This window comes from Synchiropus splendidus, chromosome 17 (genome assembly GCF_027744825.2).
Source record: "Synchiropus splendidus isolate RoL2022-P1 chromosome 17, RoL_Sspl_1.0, whole genome shotgun sequence".
In the NCBI taxonomy this organism is placed as follows: Eukaryota; Metazoa; Chordata; class Actinopteri; order Syngnathiformes; family Callionymidae; genus Synchiropus; species Synchiropus splendidus.
In genome coordinates this window covers 11,641,977-11,662,456 of record NC_071350.1, presented here as the reverse complement: position 1 = coordinate 11,662,456, position 20,480 = coordinate 11,641,977, and the positions used below count along the sequence as shown (strand labels likewise).

The window sequence follows — 20,480 nt, the reverse complement described above, 5'->3', positions numbered from 1 at the left end:
CCGAGCTGAGCAGAAAGATTAGAGCGGCTTGAACTGCTCAACATGATAAGAATACTCAGCGTGGGAACATTCGGACGAGGGGACAAACAAAAACTGGACCCCAGTTTGAGGAATTCATTATCGATACTGAACTGGAAATCGCAAAAAAATACAGTGAAAATTGTGAATAAAAACAGCGCAAGACGGAGAACAGGAAGTGGACTTTATGAATGTTGTAGGGTCACAGTGTGCATCGCTTTGGCTGCAGGATGCTGGATGAAATATTTAAACTCAGAAGTTCATGTTAGTGCACTGTCTCTGCAAAACCAACAATCTTTGACTGTCAGAGCACTGAACTTCCACATGTCTGGAAGTTAAAGATCCACAGCTGCTCTCAGTATCATCATCTAAATTTGCTTGGTGCACAAAATTGGTTCACAGATAGAATGTATACTTTTATATATTTTTTTTATTTTTTAGTACACAGTATTTAATGTATTCTCCAACCATACTTTAATTTAACTATGTCAGTTCTCTTATTTATTTTTTATTTATTTGTTGACCTTCATAAAAGCTTAATATTTTAATGGACATAGTGATGATTTTAGTCTGTTTTATATCCTATTTATTATTATATTATAAATTATTATATCCTATATTTTACATCCTGAATGTGACAACTACTCAATATTTTTTTACGAGACCCCCTCAGCGAGGAACACGTTATTGAAGATTTGCCTGTATTTATTAAAATTCACATTTCTTTGCTAACAAAAAGTTCTTGTGATTTTAATCATTACTTATTGTATTTTTTACAACATGTTTTGAGGGCTAATCTTGGATTTGACAGGACATGTGTGGATTAGGATGATAGAATGACATGGTTGTATAGCATCATCAATACTGTAAAAATACTGTACATTTGAAGAATAAACCACAGGTGTGGTTATAGAACACATGGTTCTTATGAAGCACCAATAGCATTATGGACGTCAGCGTTCTGAGAAGGCCAACTGAAGCAGGACGACACGTTTTGTCAAATATTCCTGGCGTTTACTTCACTCTGTTTAGTTGGTTTATAAACTCACAGCAAAAAAAAATATTTTTCAATCACTGAAATCCAATAACACATTCCCCAAAACAGCCACTGGATCAATCTTAGTGGGTTTAATAATACATTTTTAAAAAATGAAAAAACTATTTGATTATTGTCTTTGTAACTCAAGATACAAGATATTGAAACTCAAGGAACAAGAAGTTTAAGTACGTAAATTCTGTAGTTGGCTGAGAATTTTAACTTTAAAAGACTGAAATAGTCCAAAATATTGAAGCAGATGGAAGGAAAAGGTTTTCTTCAACTTTTCTTCTGAGGAAAAGTCGGAGCTAATTTTATGCTAACGTTAGCCTCATGACGGTTGTAGAGACATTCTCCTGTCAGAGTGCAGAAGCACCAGTCCAGTATCAAACAAACCTTCTTTAGCTGATATTCTATAGCAGAAGGTGAAAGATCTTCAGCTACGGCTCAAAAATATTCAAGTTTTTGAGTTAATGAGGTGTACATTTAAAGTGCCAGTCACGTGTCAATGTACCTTATACATGAATAATCTCATTTATATTCAGCAGCAACAGTGATTGGCAGGTGTATTATTAAGTTCATTTATTTTCATTCTCTGTTCCTGCTGCAGTGAGGGAACCCACATCCATTATTGATGACGCCGTGTTGGACATGCTAGTAAAAAAAAAAAGTCGACCTCTACAGGTCGCTTTTTATTTTTTTAGCTGAGTGCAACTCCATATTTTGTCTGCAGGAACATACTGTACTGTCATAAATCAGAAAAATGTGGTCCACTTTTGAGGTGGGAGATGACGTAATGAATGTGTAATAATCTATTAAAGCACAGTGGGAGTCGCCACTGAATTACATCTGTGCGTTATTATGCTGCTCTCGCTTCAACTAGAAGTGGTGCTTCAATTCAAAATCTAGGTCCAAACACTTGCCATCTAATATGGCGTTTGAAGATGCTGATGCTTGGCTTAACTCTGAACTTAATCTGTATTTTCACTTGATCGTAAAATGAGCGCTGCCAGCTTAACTGGTGCTGCCCAAATCCACGTTGCTGAAAAGAGAGACCACGAGTACAAGGAGGGCATCGCGTTTCAGGAAATAACATAAAAGCACGGCGCTGACGGAGATATTCCAAGTGCATGTGTTCCTGTGGAGTCGGGAATCGGCAGCAGCTGAACGTAACGTTAGATTTATTGTGTCTGCTCGCGCTCCCTTCGACACCTGTCTCAAAGGGCGAATTAATCCCAACCCAAAAAGCATGTCCCCCCCACCCCCGCACCCTTCCCTCTCCCGCCGCGTACAGACACGACACATCTGCCTCCGCTTTCAGAGACCAATCACATGGCACCTTCTCATGCAGTCATGCTCCGGCGGAGAGTCAGAAACAAGTCTATGCTCGTGAAAGACTTTCCCCGAGTAATCTCCAAACATTTCCTTCAAACAACTAAAGTGATAACAAATGTGTGGAGAAATATCCGGCTTCTCCACAGGACGCCGCGGAGTTGGGAGAAGAACCACCACGCAGGCAAAGATAAAGGATGAAAATACCATGAACCTCATGTAGGCTGCACAACAGCATGCATCCAGGACTTTGATAAATATTTCAATACGCCCCTGTTGATTCGGTTGTTTCCCTCACCCACAGTTATAGAAATGAATGGGAGTAGATCCGTTTTGAGCTCAAATACAAAACTTCCAAGTTCCTTGGCTGCACTAATCTGAGCAGTATAGAAATTTGATGCGCTGACACGGGTTCAAGACAGGCTTATTTAAATCTGCGACTAAATGTTTCATGGTTTACAGCAGTTACACTTCTGATGGGTGGATGAGGTTTCATGAAACAGTTTGCTGATTTTCAGTGGCCACTAGATGGTGCTCATGTTTAAAAATGGGAACAGTTGTTCAAAGCCAAATATTAAAAAGAGACAGTGCCATCTAGTGGAAAACAAGGGCACTGTTTCATGAAACTTCATCAACCCATCACAAGGTGTCAAACTCAAGGTGCGGGGGCCAAAGCTAACCTGCCAAGTCCGTTTATGTGATGTAATAAACTCACAAACTAACTTTCTCTTTCTAGCAACCAGACATTACCTTATGTGTGTTTTGACATCACTCATCATTGAGTCAGCCTCCTCCAGCTTGTCGCACCTGTCCTCTTCATTGACTTGTAGGATGGAGAAATAAGTATTCGCAGCCTTGTACTGGCAGCTCTTCACTGCACACTGGTGTCTTTGGATGTCGCCCTCCAGCGTTCTGCAGTTCCAGGAAATGATCTTCCAAAAACAAGTGTCAATTGGAAACAGGTGTTGCGCTCAGAGGTGACTCTCCACTAATACGACAACAATGGGGTAACTCAAAGTACTGAAAAGTGGGAAGAACTTTTCTGGAACTACGCCAGTGCACCTCAGAGCTTGTGGTCCAGTCACATGATCGGCATACAGGAACAACAGGCCAAACACATTCTGATGTTAAGTGACCTACTGTGTCTAGTAAGTCTGTTGCACTTGTACATATGACAATATGTGACAGTCCATTGTGTCGCAGACCACTAAATCTGTGATCATGTATTGCTAGTTGGGCAGCGCCAGCATGTTGTTTTGCAGCAAGATACAGTTTGCGTGTGTCTCTATTATGACTAACAGACTTATCAGTCTTGATCTCACTCATTGGTCTTGGTCTTGACTCGGCCTCAGGTCCTCAAAGTCTCGGTCTTGAACATGGTCTCAATGCAGTCAGGTCTCGACTATGACAATAGGCAGCATGATGGAGTAGCGGTCGGTGCTGCATCCTCACACAGTTATGGTTCAACGCATCTTTTGGCACAAGCTGGCATTGAAACAATTTTCTAGGCACTCCTGTTTCCTCCCCCTTATAGTTTATCAGTGAGTCTTCATTGATATATATGAAACATATTTTAAAGTAGATAGATTTTAAACCGTCATTTCCTTAATAAGACATATTCCGATCATAACTAATCTTGGTGATACTACATGCAGCACATATCGATATTATGTACTTTGTATGTACAATTTGCATTTGTTAAAATACTAGGGCTCTTAAATAGTCTATGAACTGGTGGGAGACGCTGCTCCTCAAACTGCGCAGGGTAGGATTCAGTCGCCTGGTGGTGATGATTAATACATGCTCCTTGCTATTGTAGCGTTCTGCATAATGTACATATGTTCCAGTTTGAGGGACGTAAGAAATGAGCCTGAGGAGCATTGAGCAGAGGCAAAATGCATTAAGCAGTCTGTGCTTTTGTGCTTCATGATTAGCTTCAATGCTATTTCATGTATAGAGTACTCAGAGATGTTTGTCTTATTATTATTTATAGCTTATTTATGGGTGAGCCATGCTGTGGTGGAGTCAGACTGCAGACTCTTGGTGCAGTTAGGTCTCCGATATTTATAGTTTTGAAGCAAATTGCACTGCATTTTACCAGTGTGAAAACTCCTACAGCCAAACTTGATCATGATAATGTAACATTAATAGAATAAATAAATAAATCCCCATGTATCCCACCGCCTCCACGATCGTCTTAAGACACACATACGTTAAAACCCACTCGCCGAAACTCGTGTCCGTCAGAGAGAGGCGGAGTGAGAGAAGGAGCGGAGTGAAAGAAGCGTTATTTTGTGCCGCCGCTCTTTCATCCTGCTCACTGAGCCATGCGTCCTGCCTTGTAAACGCTACTGCTCCTTGATTACTTTGTCAGTCTTCCCTTTTGCAAGTGGCTTTTCCTCTGGCTCGAGAATATGGAAACATATACAAAGGAGAAAATGAAGCGCTTCCTAGGGACATGGCGGTTTGGGGCCACGGGTGTCAGAAAACTGAATTACAACTCAAGCAAGCTTCGAGCTGAATTGATGATGGGTTTTATTTCAAGGTTTATTTATTTATTTATTTACCTGACCGGAGTAAACAGCGCCGCAAAAGCGGGGTTTTGTTCAATCGGTGCGACAGCGCCCTCATCAGGACTAACTGTAGTACTGCCGGTCTAATCCAAAACTAGGAAAGAAAATCTATGGATAAAATGGTTGGTTTCCTGCCATAAAATAATATAATTTATTATTATTATTATTATTTATTTTTATTTAATTTCTCTCAATAACATGTTCAATTTGTGATCAACCTTTGTTATTTTTGTTTTTATTTTATTTTATTTTATTTTATTTTATTTATTAACAGCACTTTATTCCAAAGCACTTACCTAGTTGGTGGAACCCCCACTGACCATGGCAATAAATTTAATTCTATTCTATTCTATAATACGAAGTTCGATTGCTGTGCTGTCACATGACCTGTGATGTCATAACTCTAAAGAGACCAGGGAGACCTTAGTTAGCGATTAAAGTGAAGTATAAATAAGTTAGTAACATCTGTTCTTCCTCCTGAAATTAAAATAAAGTCACCTGCTTCTGTCAAGTCACTGTTTTTGATCATTTTTTTTCTGTAGATGTTTTACATAAACATTGATCCTGGTTGCAAGCAAAATGTCGCTTTAATATTTATTCAGTCGCACAAATCTCACAGCTGGTCTTAGTGTGACCTTTATATGTGGTCACAAAAGTAACTCAAGAGAAGATGGCGGGAAGCTCTGGAGCACACAAAAGCCTACATGAGGAAGAGTTCCAAAATGTGTCAGAGGAAAAAATGGGGCAAATAAAAATATAAAACAAGTGAAAGTCCTTCAGACAGGGGGGGACGGGTAGTCATAGCCGTCGTCTTCATCATCTTCACTCTTGGTTCTGCGGCTCTGAGAACCGACAAGTTCAGTGTCAACTTCAGCGTCATCATTTATCCAACACTCTTTCATGCTTCTGCCCATCCACCATAGAAATACGAGAAGTCATCATCAGTTTCTCATGAGTAGTTACTACAGCAGTGGTATTACTGTGTACAGTTTATAGGATGTTTCACACTCACAGAACTGTTGTCACGTGATCTTTGGTCCCCTGAAGAGAAAGATATTTCTTAGCATTTTGGAACAGATGGGTTAAATGAAAGAACATTTCCTCACGCAGAGCTCTGACGAGAAGCACGGTAACCACGGTGACCAGGAGGAGTTCAGCCCCACGCATTGCCAACATCAAATAGTCCAGAGTGGACGAGTCTCTCCCAGCTGAAGGGAACATCACAACGTTAAAGGGTCTGTTGAAAAGAACGACGTCACAGTGCAAGAGGAAGAAATGACTTCAGTAAATGACTGTGTTGAGTGAAGTGAAGTGTGTATGTTGTGTGGATCTTTGCGTGGTGTTCACTGGACTTGCTTCCTGCAGATGACTTCTTATTAGTCTCTTAGTCAAAAAGAGAACCTGCTGGTCTCAAGAGAACTCGGTCAGTTGCTTCACAAGTGCCAACCCTGCAGTCAGGGTATCGCAAAGACTCGGAGTCTCACCTGCTGCTTCGAAGGGGAACATGTGAACGTCCGCGACTGCACATGTGAAGATCTGGTCTCTCATGTAAGAAGAGGAGGGAAGCCGAATGGCTGCCCCATTTTCAAACCCCATGGTCTCCGGCATTGTTTCACCTTCTGGTACATGTTGACCCTGGAGCAGCCATCGGACCTCCTACCTGAGAAGTGAGGACACCTCACAGGTCAAAGTCACGCCACGGGAACTCTCCCAGCGGGTCACTTGAGACGAAGCCATGGTGAGATAGAGGGAGAGAATCCATCAATAGAGAACAAAGATCCTCCATCCTCTTCAGGGGACATGTTCATTCTTGCCACTCAGGACCTCTGAACAGTCACCTGTTGTCAACAGACAAAAATGCCACTGATCCAATATGTTTCTATCTAAAGCACCAGTGTATGAAAAGGACCATAAACTCTCTCTTTCATGAAGCATCAACACTTGAGACATTTGTCTAAGTACTGATAAACACGAGAATAGTTATGAGAGTAAAAAGTAACTAATTCATGCGCAGCATAAAGACCAAGATTCGGAATAAATGTTTTAGAAGAAATAAGAAACGCATATTTTGTTCTCAACACTCACAGGTAACTACAGAGAGCGAGGACATGGTTCCAGTCCAGATGTTAATCTGCCTACAGAAGTAAAGTCCAGCATCTTCAGTCTTCATTTTCTTGATGACCAGAGAGCAGTCTGGTGCCAGATTCAGCCGCTCCACATCAGCTGTGACTCTACCAGATGTGACCAACGGTTGGTTTTCTCCACTTTCACGTTGGAACCATGTAGTTTTGTCGCAGGAATCTGGGGCAGGGGTTCGGTTGTCACATGGCAGAGTCACTTCATCTCCCTCCAGAACTGTGATAAAATGATCGTCATTTGCTGTGAGTGAAGAAACGTGTGTTCAGTCATAGCCATCGTCCACAAACAGCTGGGCCTTCATGTATGAAAAATAAAAATAGAGAGGAAGTGAGAAGAGAGCGGTGCTGAGGGAGTGACTGCAGAGAAGCAGGGAGTCGCCTGGTTGCACTGGCACCTTAGCGTGTGCTTAAACCAGCAACATAAACAGGAGGAAGAGTGGAAGATCTCTTCATGAACGAGAAGGTCGATAATAACGTTGGTCTCAACACTAACAGGAAATCACATGCAGGGACACCAGACCATCCTCCCAATCATCTGCTGTTGAGGCGTCGTACTCAGAATGACAGTAGTAAACTCCAGCATCTTCAGTCGTCACCTTCTTGATGACCAGAGAGCAGTTGGGCGATACCGTCAGTTGGTCCATGTCACCACTGACCCCTCCAAGTGTGACCCACTTTTCACTCTTCGCTGCATTCCATCTGCTCCAGGTAGTTCCATCACAGAACGGCTGGTCAGATATTGGGTTGAGACATGGCAAAGCAACTTCTTCTCCCTCCAGTCTATAGAGAAAAGTTTGTCCTGTTGCAGCTGTGAACAGAGAAATTGTGACTCCAGTCCATCATCCACTGACAGAAGACTTACCAGTGAAGGTAAGCAGAAGCCAAAGGAGTCGGGTCCAGCGTCTTTCTGCCATGATCCTGAAGCAGCTCTGCTTGATCACCTCTGGCCTCACAGTCACACAACAGGAGTGACTTATGCTCGAGTCTGTGGCTATAACCTCAGAGAAATGTTCCTCTGCTTGTGTGCTCGCGCGCCTGACCACAACACAGCGCAAGCCACTGGTTTCCATGCACAAACATGAGCAACATCGGTTCATTCGTTCATTCCTTCTGCCCACATTTCTGAGATCAAGTCAGGCAATTGTATTGTATTTCTATTTTTATTTTCTAGTCTCTAATCAATGCTTATTTATTTTGTAAAATGTTGGAAGATTTAGTTATGTAAAAGTAAAACGTAAATAAGTGCCTTTTTTATTATATTTACTTCTTTTAATCTTCGTGATTATATATATATATAATTTATTTATTTAACATACAATGTACATAATATTGAACAAAATAACTGTTTTAGCTCAAATTATTTTGTGGTACAATAATACTTGATATCCATCTTATAAACAATTCCCTCTATTTTATGATTCTTCTTCTGCTCTTTATTTCTTTTGACCGTTCACAATCGTCTTGATAAGTAATGTGGAGGCTTGGGACATGTAAATGCACACCTCTAATGTCAAGGTTTAGCCAGAGAAGGACCAAAGGTCTCAGGAGAAGTGGTTGTGGTTGACTTGATGCTGACGAATGTTGTTGACAGGCTTGTTCAGGTTTGTGGTTTATAGTTGGGAGGATGTGGCTTCTTCCGGTAGCACTCTCTGATACTTTCATGTTTCAGAAGTTCTTCCAGATGAAAAGTAAGAACAGCAACGTTCAACGCTGATCGAGGTTTTCTTGGTAGATTTTAACTCCTGTTTATTACTATTCATTTCCCCCTCATTGCAGCTGCAAAACCTCTTCACGCTGCTCTCTCTCCCCACGCAGGACCACACGTGTCACTGTGTGTCAAAATCTAATTCAAGAGTGAAAAGCGTGGACTTGAATATGGCATGAAACAATCCAAGCTCTGATGGAAACCTTGAAGCCGGTGATGCTCCTGAAGGTGACGGACAGAAACATGATGAGCTCAGTCAGCGAGGCAGACGGCACATGGAGGCCAGAGACGGGAGCCGGGCAGGCAATCAAAAAGACACACCACTGGTACATGAAAGAGCATTAATGCTGGGGCCGCCACCAAAAGTTTGAGCCCGATATCGATTAAATAAGGGAGCGGAGCGATGTGGCTGGCAGGAGCAGACAATTATGACAGGGAAGCCACGGGGTTCATTAGAGAATAACGATTTTACACTTTTCTATTAAAGAGTGAAGTCATGTTCTGGAGTAGCTGAAGGTGAACTGGCGGCCGCTGAGTTATGGTGTCACTGCTGCTTTTGTTCTTTCATGGACTCTCTCAAAGCCGCCCAGATATAATGGCCGAGTGGCGGTGAGTGGAGATGAGCCATGGGTCATTCTAGGCCAACACATTCATGAGAGAAAGATCTGTCTATGAAGGAAAGCATCATTTGTGGAGGTCAAATGTGGTTATTCATGTCATTTGAAAATCATAATCTCAAAATCAGAAACAAATTTATTGCCATGGTCACTGGGCATCCCACCAAGTAGGAAAGTGTTTTGAAATAAAATAAAATAAAATAAAATAAACAAAGGCTGTTCACGAATTCAACAGTCTGACAGCCAGGGGAAGAAGCTGTTCCTGTGACGGGAGGTTCTGGTCTGGATCGACCGTAGCCTCCTGCTCACTAGGTCCGGAACAGTTCAACAAGGCAGATAAGAGTGGTGCTTCCGTCCAGAGTCAACAGGTGTAGCTTGACAGTCTAAGTAAGTTTAGGGTCGTCTCCCCCAAACCCTGACCTTTGCTTTGCTTAAGGTTTCAGTCTCTTCAATCCGCTACCATCAGGAAGAAGGCTGTGAAGTCTGGGGGCCTGAACCAGTCGACTGAAGGACACCTTCATCCATCAGGAAGCTGAACTCTCTACCTGCACCACAGCACGGATAGTAAGACATTAGAACCTCAGGGACATATGTGTTCATTCATTCACACATGCACAGTCATATACACACACACCCATACTCCTAGTTTCACATTAATTCTTTGCACTCTTATTGTTAACTCAACACTTACATTTTTGTTGTTGTTTATGTTTGTTTTTCGTTGTTCATGTTGTTTTTTTTGTTATTTATACTGTACAGTGGTACCTTGGTTCTCAACCACCAGACGGCTGCTCAAGAAGGGAATTGTTCGAAATCTGAATCGATTTTTCCCATTACAATGAATGGAAAAAGAAATAATGTGTTCCAATCCTTAAAATAGTCTTTTGTAGGAGTGAATGTAGAGTGTGTGCTGCAGGTGCGCTGTTCCTCTATGTGTGTGGCCGCTGCATGTGGGAGGGGTTGCTGAGTGAGTGACGTCTCTCCAGAAGTGAAGAGGTGCCCGGTGCGTGTCCAGCTCTGAATGTGCGCTTCTGTGCAGTTTGGCTGTGACAAAGTCATAAACCAAGTCACTTAGCTCTGTCCCAGACTCGCCTCATCCCTGTCCCAGCTCCAGCCCACAACAGGACATCAAACCCTGGAGTGAGCGCTCCAGCCTCGGAGGTGTGGAGAGCGAGCACCTCCCCTGTGACACTCTACCACGGTCCAGTGTGGAGACAGGAAAGGTTTTACACCTCAATATGAAGAAAAAACAGTCAGTAAATGTAGCTAACGGGACACGTCTGCATACAGAGGCTGCGTTATACACAATAACTAAGCACGTTGTGGGTCAGCTGATCGGTCCGCGCACGTTATGTTTTTTCTGGCTTTTTTTGGGGGCGTTCGAGTTCTGGATTTTTGTTCGAAATCAGAAGCAAAAAAATCTCAAACTTTTTGTTCGAATTTCGAGACATTCGAAAACCAAGGCACCATCGTATTTCATACATGTCGTATATGTCAGCTCATGGGCCGCCGAGTAATGATAGGTAGATTCATTGTCAACGATTGACAATGAATCTACCTTACCTAACCTCATTTTTAAGACGAGCCATGCTCACATAAAAGACGAGTAGGAATGAACATGTGGCGCTCTTCACAGTACAAGGACAGCACAATGTGCTGATCGTACTTGAAATTCGTAAAATGATACGTTTGCGATGGGAAACCTTCGACGGACGCGTCTTATCTAACGGCCATTGTGTCGGCTGTAAGACTTTCAGCTTTGCGTCCTTATTATTTTCGAAAAAATATATATATTTTCTGACAGAAATAATTCGAGGCAAACATATGATTCAGGAAGTGATGTAATTTGGGCGGGACTAAGGGTTAGTTTTCCACCAATGGGGACGTGGCGTCAGAGAATACGAAAATGGCGGCTCTCAGCGTTGAGTTTGGGAATCTGGTGCAGATCAAGAAACAACTCATATCTGTCATTGTGCTCTGTAAAGAAAGAGGACTGCTGCACAGCGCCAAGTGGTAGGATGAGTTGGGTGATGTGGTGTTGAAGCGGTGCTTGTTTCTGCAAACATACGCCGTCAATGACCTGTTAGCGGCGTTAGCTGTGACTCTCGGGTCTCTGTCTATGCGTTTCCCTGCTGTATTTTAACAACTCCTTATGAATTTGTTCGGTACTATTGTGATATTGTTGTAGTTTATCTTTAATCTGCGCACTTTAAAAGGTCTATGCCGTCGTATTTCTCTCTTAAAATGGCATTATTTTCATTTCTATGCAGGGCGTCAGAGCTGGCGTTTGCTTTGGATCCGCTTCCTAAAGATGAATTACCTCCACCACCACCATTCACTGAGGTGTGTCCCGGTTTCTATTCCATTCACACCTCATTGATAAGTGAAATAAACTTTGGAGGACTTGAAGTAGCTGTAGTATGGAGGGGGTTTGTTCATGAGCGAGTGATGGATAGAGCCCGAGATCGTCAGTCCGGTCATATGGCGGTGTCACGGCAGTTTCTATTGTCATAGGCACAAGCTGTGAGTAGCGACTGAACGTACAACCAGGTGAATTGACCCCCTTTTTTTTCAATTGCGTCCATCACTTTATCTTCTTAGACTTAGACTTTCTTTATTGTCATTGCACAAAACGTATCACTATATTATGGCAACGAAATTTCGGTCTGTGGCCTCCGGTTTCCAAAAACAAAACTATATGTCCAAAAATAAATAAATAACGGCCCATGTTAATTTTTTTTTATCCCGAGATAACAGTTATCTCGAGATCATTTTTATTTCGAAATAACTGTTATCTCACGATAATTTGTATCTCGGGATATTTTTTTTTCTCTGGATAAAAAAATAAAGTCATGCATGTCACTTCTAGGGCTCCGTAGTCTTCTGACATCTTAAAACAACTAATGATGGGAGATCAGCACTACTCTACGGAGCCCTGGAAGTGACATGCATGTGTTAATGTTTTTTTGGATGTGACATGCATGACTTTATTTTTTTTAGCCTGAGATAACAGTTATCTCGAGATCATTTTTATCTCAAGAAACGATGACTTCCTGTAACCACTATGTCTCCCATGGCTTCGTAACTGTTTGTCAACATTGTCATTCGCTGTCTGCTGTGTGCTCTGATCACACTTTGATCAAGTGGCTTCTACTCAAAATAATACCACATGTGGCATGCATTCTCCCGAGATAACAGTTATCTCGATAATTTGTATCTCGGGATGAAAAAAACAAAGTCATGCATGTCGCTTCCAGGGACATGTAATACGTCTAGCTTAGCCATGTATGGACTTATTTTGAGTAGAAGGCACTTGATCAGAGTGTTAAAAGCGCACAGACTTGCAGACAGTGACTGGCAACGTTGAAGAACAGTGACAAAGCCATGGGAGACATCGTGGTTCCAGGAGGACGTATACAAAATGCTTTGCCTGAGAGGCAGCTACGCATGCGCTGACGTTTACGAGTGTATCTTGAGATAAAAATTATCTCGAGATAACTGTTATCTTGAGATACACATTATCACGAGATAAAAAATATCTTGAGATAATTATCTCGCGCAAAAAAAAAAACACATGCATGTCACTTCAAGTGCTCCCACTACTCAGATGTAGTCTTTTTTTAAGATGATGATAATTGCACACTGACATAGTGACCCCTACTGACCGTTTTGTGTATTTTATTTTATCCCAGGAGGATGCACAGGACCTGGACACGCTCACCTTGGCCAAGTCTTACTTCGATCTGAAGGAGTACGACCGAGCAGCTTTCTTTCTGAAGGACTGCTGCAGCCAGAAGGCCTATTTCCTCTACATGTACTCCCGCTACCTGGTGAGTTTCTGCTCACCTTTCACCTGGAGGGTGTGTCTCTGACATATTGTTTTTGTCCTATAAATTTTCAGTCGGGTGAGAAAAAGAAGGATGATGAGACAGTGGACACTCTTGGTGAGTAGATGAGACTTTTAGAGCGTTGTGGGTAAAATAGGAGGTTTTTGTTTTGGTGTCCAGGGCCTCTGGAGAAAGGCCAGGTGCGTAATGAAGCCTTGCGAGAGCTGAGAGTTGAACTCAGCAAGAAGCACGCATCAGGAGAGTTGGACGGCTTCACCCTCTACTTGTAAGAGCTGTTTTCATTGGGAGAATGAGTGATGATGACGATGATGGTGATGATGATGATGATGTGGTGCAGGTATGGAGTCGTGCTGCGGAAACTGGACCTGCTGAAAGAGGCGGTTGAGGTTTTTGTGGAGGCCATTTACGCTCTCCCTCTGCACTGGGGCGCCTGGCTGGAGCTCAGCAGTCTGGTCAACAACATTGAAATGGTAAAGCTGCTGTTCTTCTGACTGAGCAAACTGAAGTCTGACCATTGACACCATTGGCACAGCTGAAGTCGCTGTCGCTGGCCGAGTGCTGGATGAAGGACTTCTTCATGGCCCACATGTACACGGAGCTGCAGATGATCAAAGAGGCGCTGCAGAAATATCAGAACCTGATCGAGGTCGGCTTCTCCAAGAGCACCTACATCATCTCACAGATCGCCGTGGCGTACCACAACATCAGAGGTGCTTCTGCCTGGACTGAGGAGCCACTCCGAACAGTCTAACATCTCCTCACTGTTTTGAAGATATTGATCAGGCGCTGGCGATGTTCAACGAGCTCCGGGAGCAGGACCCATGTCGCATCGACAACATGGACACCTTCTCAAACCTCCTGTATGTCAAGGTGAGTTTGGGGTTGAAATCTGGGAAGCTCAGTGAGGGAAGGTGTCGGCGTGGCTCTCAGCACCTTCAGGTTTCTTCTCTGAAGCAGTGGCTTGGTGAGTAATTGTCGTTGGTCCTGGCTTCTCTCCAGAACATGAAGCCAGAGCTGAGCTACTTGGCCCACAACTTGGTGGAGATCGACAAGTACCGAGTGGAGACGTGCTGCGTCATCGGTGAGTTTGATCCAAATTCACGTGGTTCTATTTATTTTATCAAGAGGCAAGCCTTCATATATGTATTTTGTTGAATGAATGAATGTTAAGAAAACCGAAATGGCTAATACAACTGTTGCTTATCTTGCATAAATGTATAAAGGAAGATGAACAAATTCAGGTTCAGTCTTGTTAAACAGCTGACCAGTAGGGATGTGCAATAACTTATCGTACATGATATACCGCCAAAAACAATATCCACAATGACAATTCTGCATCTCACGATATATTCGTTTATTATATTGGACCTGCACATGTGAACCTGACGAGACCACGACGGCGCGCCACACTCTCCGGCTTAGCGGTGTTTGACAGCCAACACTGGAGTGTGACAGCTGTGGAGAGTGTGGTGGACTTTGGTTCATGATCGTAGTTTTAAACTCATTTTTAATACAGGGAACCTTTGATAATGACACTGGACGACTCTGAGTCTCTGGATCTGAGTTTATTTTATTAGATGGAGTGGTCCTCATAGGTTCTCTGACACGGTCGTCTGCCTTGGTTCATATCAACACATGCAGGTCTCCCACTGCGCTAGCGCCTTGTGAAACACTGTGGTGAAAATAGTTGGATATTGGACGGAGCTCCACTCTGCTATTGGCGGAGGCGTCTTCTTATGCGTCCCCATTAGGGTTCACCGATCGCGGACACACTCTCACGGGCAGCGCTAATGCTACGACCCGGCATCAGTTAGGGACCATCAACAAATTCTAAAGCGGTCAATCAAACATAACAATAAAAACAACCATTTTAGGTGAGAGACAAAGGACTGATAGTTTGTATAATGATTTGGAGAATAGAATATGACTAAATGATAATTTATTCACATTATTTCTAATATTTCTTCAATCTAGGAAATGTGTCCAGACCGGTCCATAGTTAAAGTCGACTGTTATGAGACATGGGATAGAGCAGACAGGCGGCTCAATTTAACCCCTAAATAAAGCTGGCAGAGTGGTCGAACAGACTCGAGTGCCTTCTACCAGAGACGTGAAACATTGAATTTCTCATCTAACTATAACTATTATATTTAAACATAAACAAATAATAATGTTGGAGACAAACACCACTAATAATTATATTTCTTTTATAATGAAACTGTTTTATAATGAAATTATATTTCATTATAAAACAGTTTCAAGAGCGACGTAGTAGAAGTAGTGTCCAACACATGGAATGGAATGAAAATGTTATTTTCATTATAATTATTGTCATCGCCCAAATGACATTTATCGTGATAACTCTTTGTTCATATCGCCCATCCCTACTGCCCAGGAGACCCCTGCATCTGAAAGTGTTACTGTGGCGACAGCTACTGAGTTTATCTCTGTTTGTATAAAGTTATTTTTGTACAAATGGATGTTTACAGCTTGTTTTTTTTTTTTACCAAGCAAGTTGTTTGGGCAGTCGTCGACATAGTGTTGGGAGGTGAATGGCCTGGTGCCTGGGCTTTGGGCGCCCTGTTTCAGAATCCTTGCTAAAAGCCTGGTCATAATCCTGCCCATATCGATCGGCTCTGATATTTAAAGTCATTTTGGAGTGCTATGCTGAAGGCCTGTAATCTCTGTCCTTTACTCCAGTGGGTGTTTCGGGCTGTGGACCGCCTCAGGTTTACGATATCACGGAGCTTTAGGCGAGGATTTGTTTTTAGTGAAACTTTTCCAATGAGGCAACAATAGAGGTTTGTGATGGAACAGAGCGCACATGTGGACTGGCTTCCCTGTGATGCTTATTCATAGGATCCCTCAATTGTCATTTAGAAATTCATACTTTTTTTTTTTTATTCATGTAAATGAGAATCAGGAAACAATTTAATTCTAGGTTTAAAAATGAGAGAAAAAAAAAAGCAAATTTCATTTTAGTTAAGAAGAAGGCTGAAAGTTGATGGCGATCTCGTGGCAGGAAACTACTACAGTCTGCGCTCTCAGCACGAGAAGGCGGCTCTGTACTTCCAGCGAGCTCTCAAGCTGAATCCTCGCTGTCTGGGGGCCTGGACTCTGATGGGACACGAGTACATGGAGATGAAGAACACGTCTGCTGCCATCCAGGCGTACAGGTGAGATGGCGAAGGAGGGTGGAGACTGAAGAGTGGTTCCTCACCCCATCCTGGAATATTTCCTAGACATGCCATTGAAGTGAACAAGCGGGACTACCGGGCCTGGTACGGTCTGGGCCAGACCTACGAAATCCTCAAGATGCCTTTTTACTGTCTTTACTATTATCGGAAAGCTCACCAGCTCAGGTATGAAAAGCGGACGTGTGCTCGGACGTCGGCGGGTTGTTGACTGCGCTTTTTTTTTTTTACTTGTAGACCGAATGACTCGCGAATGTTGGTGGCCCTGGGTGAGAGCTACGATAAGCTGTCGCAGCACGTCGAAGCCAAAAAGGTAGCGCTCACACGCGCCTGGTGAACTTGTGTATTTGAGGTCCAAACTGTGTACGCTTCTCTCCTCCAGTGTTACTGGAGAGCATACTCTGTGGGGGACGTGGAGAAAATGGCTCTGCTTAAACTGGCCAAGTGAGTGTGGACCTGCTGAGGAGGTCGGCTTGGATCAAGTCTGACTTTGTGTTTGATCGACAGGCTAAATGAGCAGCTGAATGAGTCGGATGACGCTGCGCAGAGCTACATGCTTTACATCCGAGATATTTACTCCTGTGGGGTAAGAGACGTGCAGAAATGCTCTGTTTAACAGTGGAGTTTGATCGACTGATGCCGGTCTGCAATAGGAGCAGCTGGAGCACGCGGAGGTGAGCACGGCCCTCAGGTACCTGGGTCAGTACTTCTTCAAGAACAAGCTGTATGAGGAGGCGTCTCTGTGTGCTCAGCGCTGCTGCGACTACAACGAAGTGAGTAGAACCTCAGGGTCCCCCCTGACGGGCTGCGCTAAGATTCTGAAACACCTCACTGTTGTTTCAGTCCCGGGAGGAGGGTAAGGCCCTGCAGAGGCAGATCGCCCAGGTGAGGGATCAAGTGGAGACTCCCACCACAGATCTGTTCACACCGCTGGCCAACAACAACACCACGCCAGTACGGAGAATAACGTCGCTCAACCTCGGCTCCTTCACCCCCTGACACGGACGTGTGCTCCCCCTTTAGTTTTCTGGATGTTTGGTAACATTAGTGAGCTTTTCTGCTGCCCAGTTAGATGTTTGCTGGAGGGTCACCTTCCACCTGACCGACAGACTACGGACTATTGTCAGCAAATATGGACTAGTACATTTTTATTGTACTAATGCCAAAAACTCAAAACAAGACAAATTTGTATTTATGTACATACTGAAAATAAAGTATCAATGCCACCGACAGCACAATCACTGCTGTAGAAAATGATTCAGTTACATTTTTAACAGAAACAACCAACGCATCACAACAAACGTAGAAAAGAATGTGATAAAGGAATATATTAAAGGTTTACACATAATGTGGGGTGTCAATACTTCCCCCTGTGGGTGCGGGGTGTCATCATGGGGCTTGGAGGGGGGGAGTGCTGTCGTGAGCGCAGGATCCGGGAGTACGGCGTCACATTCTCCTCCGCAGTGCGCGTGTTGTACTTCCGCGTCGGTGTCCGAGAAGGAAACAGGGACTGGAAAAAGGGGCGTTTGTTTGGAGGGCGGTTCTCCGTGTCACAGTGTGGCGCGGCAGCGCAGCCCCTCTTGTTGCACGACCCCGGCGTGGACCCTGCAGTGGTCAGGGGCGGTAGTGCGGCGGGGGCCTGCGTGGCCTTTCTCCTCAGGTCTGCTTTGATGAGCGTCAGACCGTTCTGGAGCTCCGACAAGATCTGGTCCTGAGAAGACGTGAGTGCACAGGGTTAGACTGGAGCACAGGTGAAGGAGGACGAGTGAAAGTGAGTCAGTCTTTTAGTTCAGAGCTGTTGTAGCACCGTTAGTCAAGCAGAGAGGGAGAAACGGAGGACAACAATGAGTTTGAAATCTGGTCGGATTCTACTTTCATTTAGTACCTGCTTGGCCAAAGTTTCGTCGGCGGAGCTCAGCGCCTGACGCAGACGCTCGCCTCCGGTGTTGCGACAGCATGCTCGTTCTCCGGACTGCAGGTCGGTGCCGAGCCTCTGAAGGTCCGCTCGGAGCTGACTCAGGTTCTGGACACGTGAAGATACACACATGAGCAACTGGTTTCAGTCACTTTCCCCGCACCTGTCTGATGCACTACTGACCCGTTGACCCTCCTCTATCTTGCGGTCCACGGACATGGTGAGGTTCCGACTTGAGGCAGGAACTTCCAGTTGCCTCTGGAGTTTTTCCACCTCTGCATGTGGCGGGGGAGCGAGAACAACAGGGTCAGATGGCGTCTTGTGAGACCAGCCAGAGGGGACCGTCTCACCGAGAGTCTTGGCCGAGAGCTTGGCCAGACACTGGTCCAAATCAACTTGCAGCTTGGCATGTGACTGGACCGTCAGCCGCTTGGACCGGCGGAGGCTGCAGGTCTCCTCTTGGATTTGAGTTAGTGACACCGGCTGCCTATTCTTCTCCAGCTCAGCCATCAAAGCTGCGATCTCCTCATCTTTCTCCTGCAGCAGGACCAGATGAGCAGTTAGACTTGCAGGTCACATTCTGCAGGTCACTTTCTGTCTCACCTTTAGCTCATTGCTGTAGAAGTTCTTCAAATGCCTCTGCAGGTTGGCGACCTTCTCCTCACAGCGCTCCTCGATCAGCCTGCACTGCACCTCCATCGTCTCACTGCAGACGAGAGGAAGCAGATCAACCTCACCTCGTGGTCAGTCATGTCTGCCCCAGGATGAGGCTTCTCTCTCAAGCTTCTCTTCATCTGCCAATGTTCACGCTCAGAGCACCAGAAGGTCTGGACCCACCTGAACCCTTCCCGCATGGTGGTCATGATCTCCATCATCTCTGAGACCACCTGCTCTCGGATGTTGGTCTCCAGCTGGTCCTTCTCCACCCGCTGACGTTGCAACTCCCCCTTGAGGACGTCAATGGCTCGCAGCAAGGCCTGGATGGAGGGAGGGAGGGACGATGGTAACCTGGTTGTTTAAACTAGCTACAGCGAAGTTTGGTACCTCAGTGTCAAACATGGTGACGTCTCCGTCTTCCATGTCACTGTCCTCATCCTCCTCCAACACGGTGCTCTCGTTGTGCGCGTTCCCCGCCGGCTCCCGAAGAAGAGACAGGATGTAGGCGACCCTGTTCTTGGTTGACGGCCCGTGGACCAGCTAGCAAAGAGCCATGCGATCAACCCTTTTGACTCCCAGTGTTCGGACCTTGTAAACCTCCTACCTGAGACGCAATGGCGGAGAACTTGAGGGCCTGGAGGGTCTCGTCATAGATGGAGGCACAAGGGTTGATGTTGACCACCATGCTGGAGGTCCCTCTGCCACAGAAGAAGCCCTGGAGCACCCGGGTCAGCTTGCTCTCCCTGAATGGGACCACCTGAGGGGGGCGAGTCCTGCGGGCGGTAAAAAAATAGGCCCATGTTTTTCTTTTCTTGGAGATGAAAGACGGCTGCTGCTTCAGAAGAAGCTAGTTCCAGTCTCTCTCACGACTTGAGGATTCCAACACCCACTTGTTATTTTGGTTTTGCCTCAGAGCAGCGATGCAGCGCCCCAGAGTCAGAAGGGAGGTGTTGATGTTGTTGGCCTCCTTCATCCGCTCCCCACTGCGCTGGTCTTTACAGCGCTCGGATCCGGCGAGGTCGCACACGGTCAGTCTGCAACACACAACACGGCCCCTTGTCACGACACCTTCATCTGGAGGAAGCAGCAGGAGCCTGGAGGCTGAACGTGCCACTCACTCGCTGATGTGCATGTTCTGACCCGAGTCTGCCTCCGGGTGGACGTGCAGCACGCGGATGGAGAAGATGCTGTGGCTGCTCAGGTGAGACGGCGGAGATTAAAATAAAGATGGATGACTGGATTCAAAGCTTGAAGGGCTTCTTGCCTGCGGCTGGAGTTTTGGTTGAGGAGAGTGCTGGCGAAGCTCTGGTTGCGCTGTCCAGCCCGCAGAACCTTCCAGGCTTCTTCTGCACTGCGGACCTGGATCCAGCTGAGGTCTGAAGGAGTTTAAAAAAAACAAAAGAATGACCTCTGTTTTCTTCCATTGTTGGCAGGTGAGCCACCGTAC

At 44.8% G+C, this 20,480-nt stretch overlaps 2 protein-coding genes across 10 annotated transcripts in view; one reads left to right on the top strand and one right to left on the bottom strand.

Moving 5' to 3' along the window:
- Window positions 1-11,295: 11,295 nt before the first annotated feature.
- Window positions 11,296-17,819, top strand: cdc23 (CDC23 (cell division cycle 23, yeast, homolog)). The gene is made up of 16 exons (XM_053846897.1): window positions 11,296-11,432; window positions 11,690-11,762; window positions 13,112-13,249; window positions 13,321-13,363; window positions 13,427-13,532; window positions 13,605-13,737; window positions 13,800-13,977; window positions 14,040-14,137; window positions 14,267-14,348; window positions 16,290-16,443; window positions 16,510-16,629; window positions 16,699-16,774; window positions 16,844-16,905; window positions 16,969-17,047; window positions 17,115-17,234; window positions 17,305-17,819. The coding sequence occupies exons 1-16, from the start codon at window positions 11,326-11,328 to the stop codon at window positions 17,458-17,460; spliced, it is 1,725 nt and encodes a 574-aa protein (XP_053702872.1). The 5' UTR covers window positions 11,296-11,325; the 3' UTR covers window positions 17,461-17,819.
- The window catches only part of kif20a (kinesin family member 20A), a 71,829-nt gene continuing 68,978 nt past the window's right edge, over window positions 17,630-20,480 (bottom strand). For all 9 annotated transcript variants that reach the window (XM_053846887.1, XM_053846883.1, XM_053846882.1 and 6 more), the window contains 11 exons: window positions 20,298-20,409; window positions 20,152-20,226; window positions 19,924-20,067; window positions 19,638-19,806; window positions 19,421-19,573; window positions 19,214-19,353; window positions 18,980-19,082; window positions 18,727-18,913; window positions 18,560-18,651; window positions 18,347-18,484; window positions 17,630-18,172 (listed from right to left, as the gene is read on the bottom strand). In XM_053846887.1, the coding sequence (XP_053702862.1) occupies window positions 17,819-18,172; window positions 18,347-18,484; window positions 18,560-18,651; window positions 18,727-18,913; window positions 18,980-19,082; window positions 19,214-19,353; window positions 19,421-19,573; window positions 19,638-19,806; window positions 19,924-20,067; window positions 20,152-20,226; window positions 20,298-20,409 (1,667 nt within the window). In that variant the 3' untranslated portion in view covers window positions 17,630-17,818. The remainder of the gene's footprint in view (window positions 18,173-18,346; window positions 18,485-18,559; window positions 18,652-18,726; window positions 18,914-18,979; window positions 19,083-19,213; window positions 19,354-19,420; window positions 19,574-19,637; window positions 19,807-19,923; window positions 20,068-20,151; window positions 20,227-20,297; window positions 20,410-20,480) is intronic.

Excerpts from the sequence above, each read along its gene's own strand:
- cdc23 (XM_053846897.1), top strand. The coding sequence starts at position 11,326 with ATGGCGGCTCTCAGCGTTGAGTTTGGGAATCTGGTGCAGATCAAGAAA. Across the intron at positions 16,444-16,509 it reads GCTGCCATCCAGGCGTACAG|ACATGCCATTGAAGTGAACA; the intron begins GTGAGATGGCGA and ends AATATTTCCTAG. Across the intron at positions 17,235-17,304 it reads GCTGCTGCGACTACAACGAA|TCCCGGGAGGAGGGTAAGGC; the intron begins GTGAGTAGAACC and ends CTGTTGTTTCAG.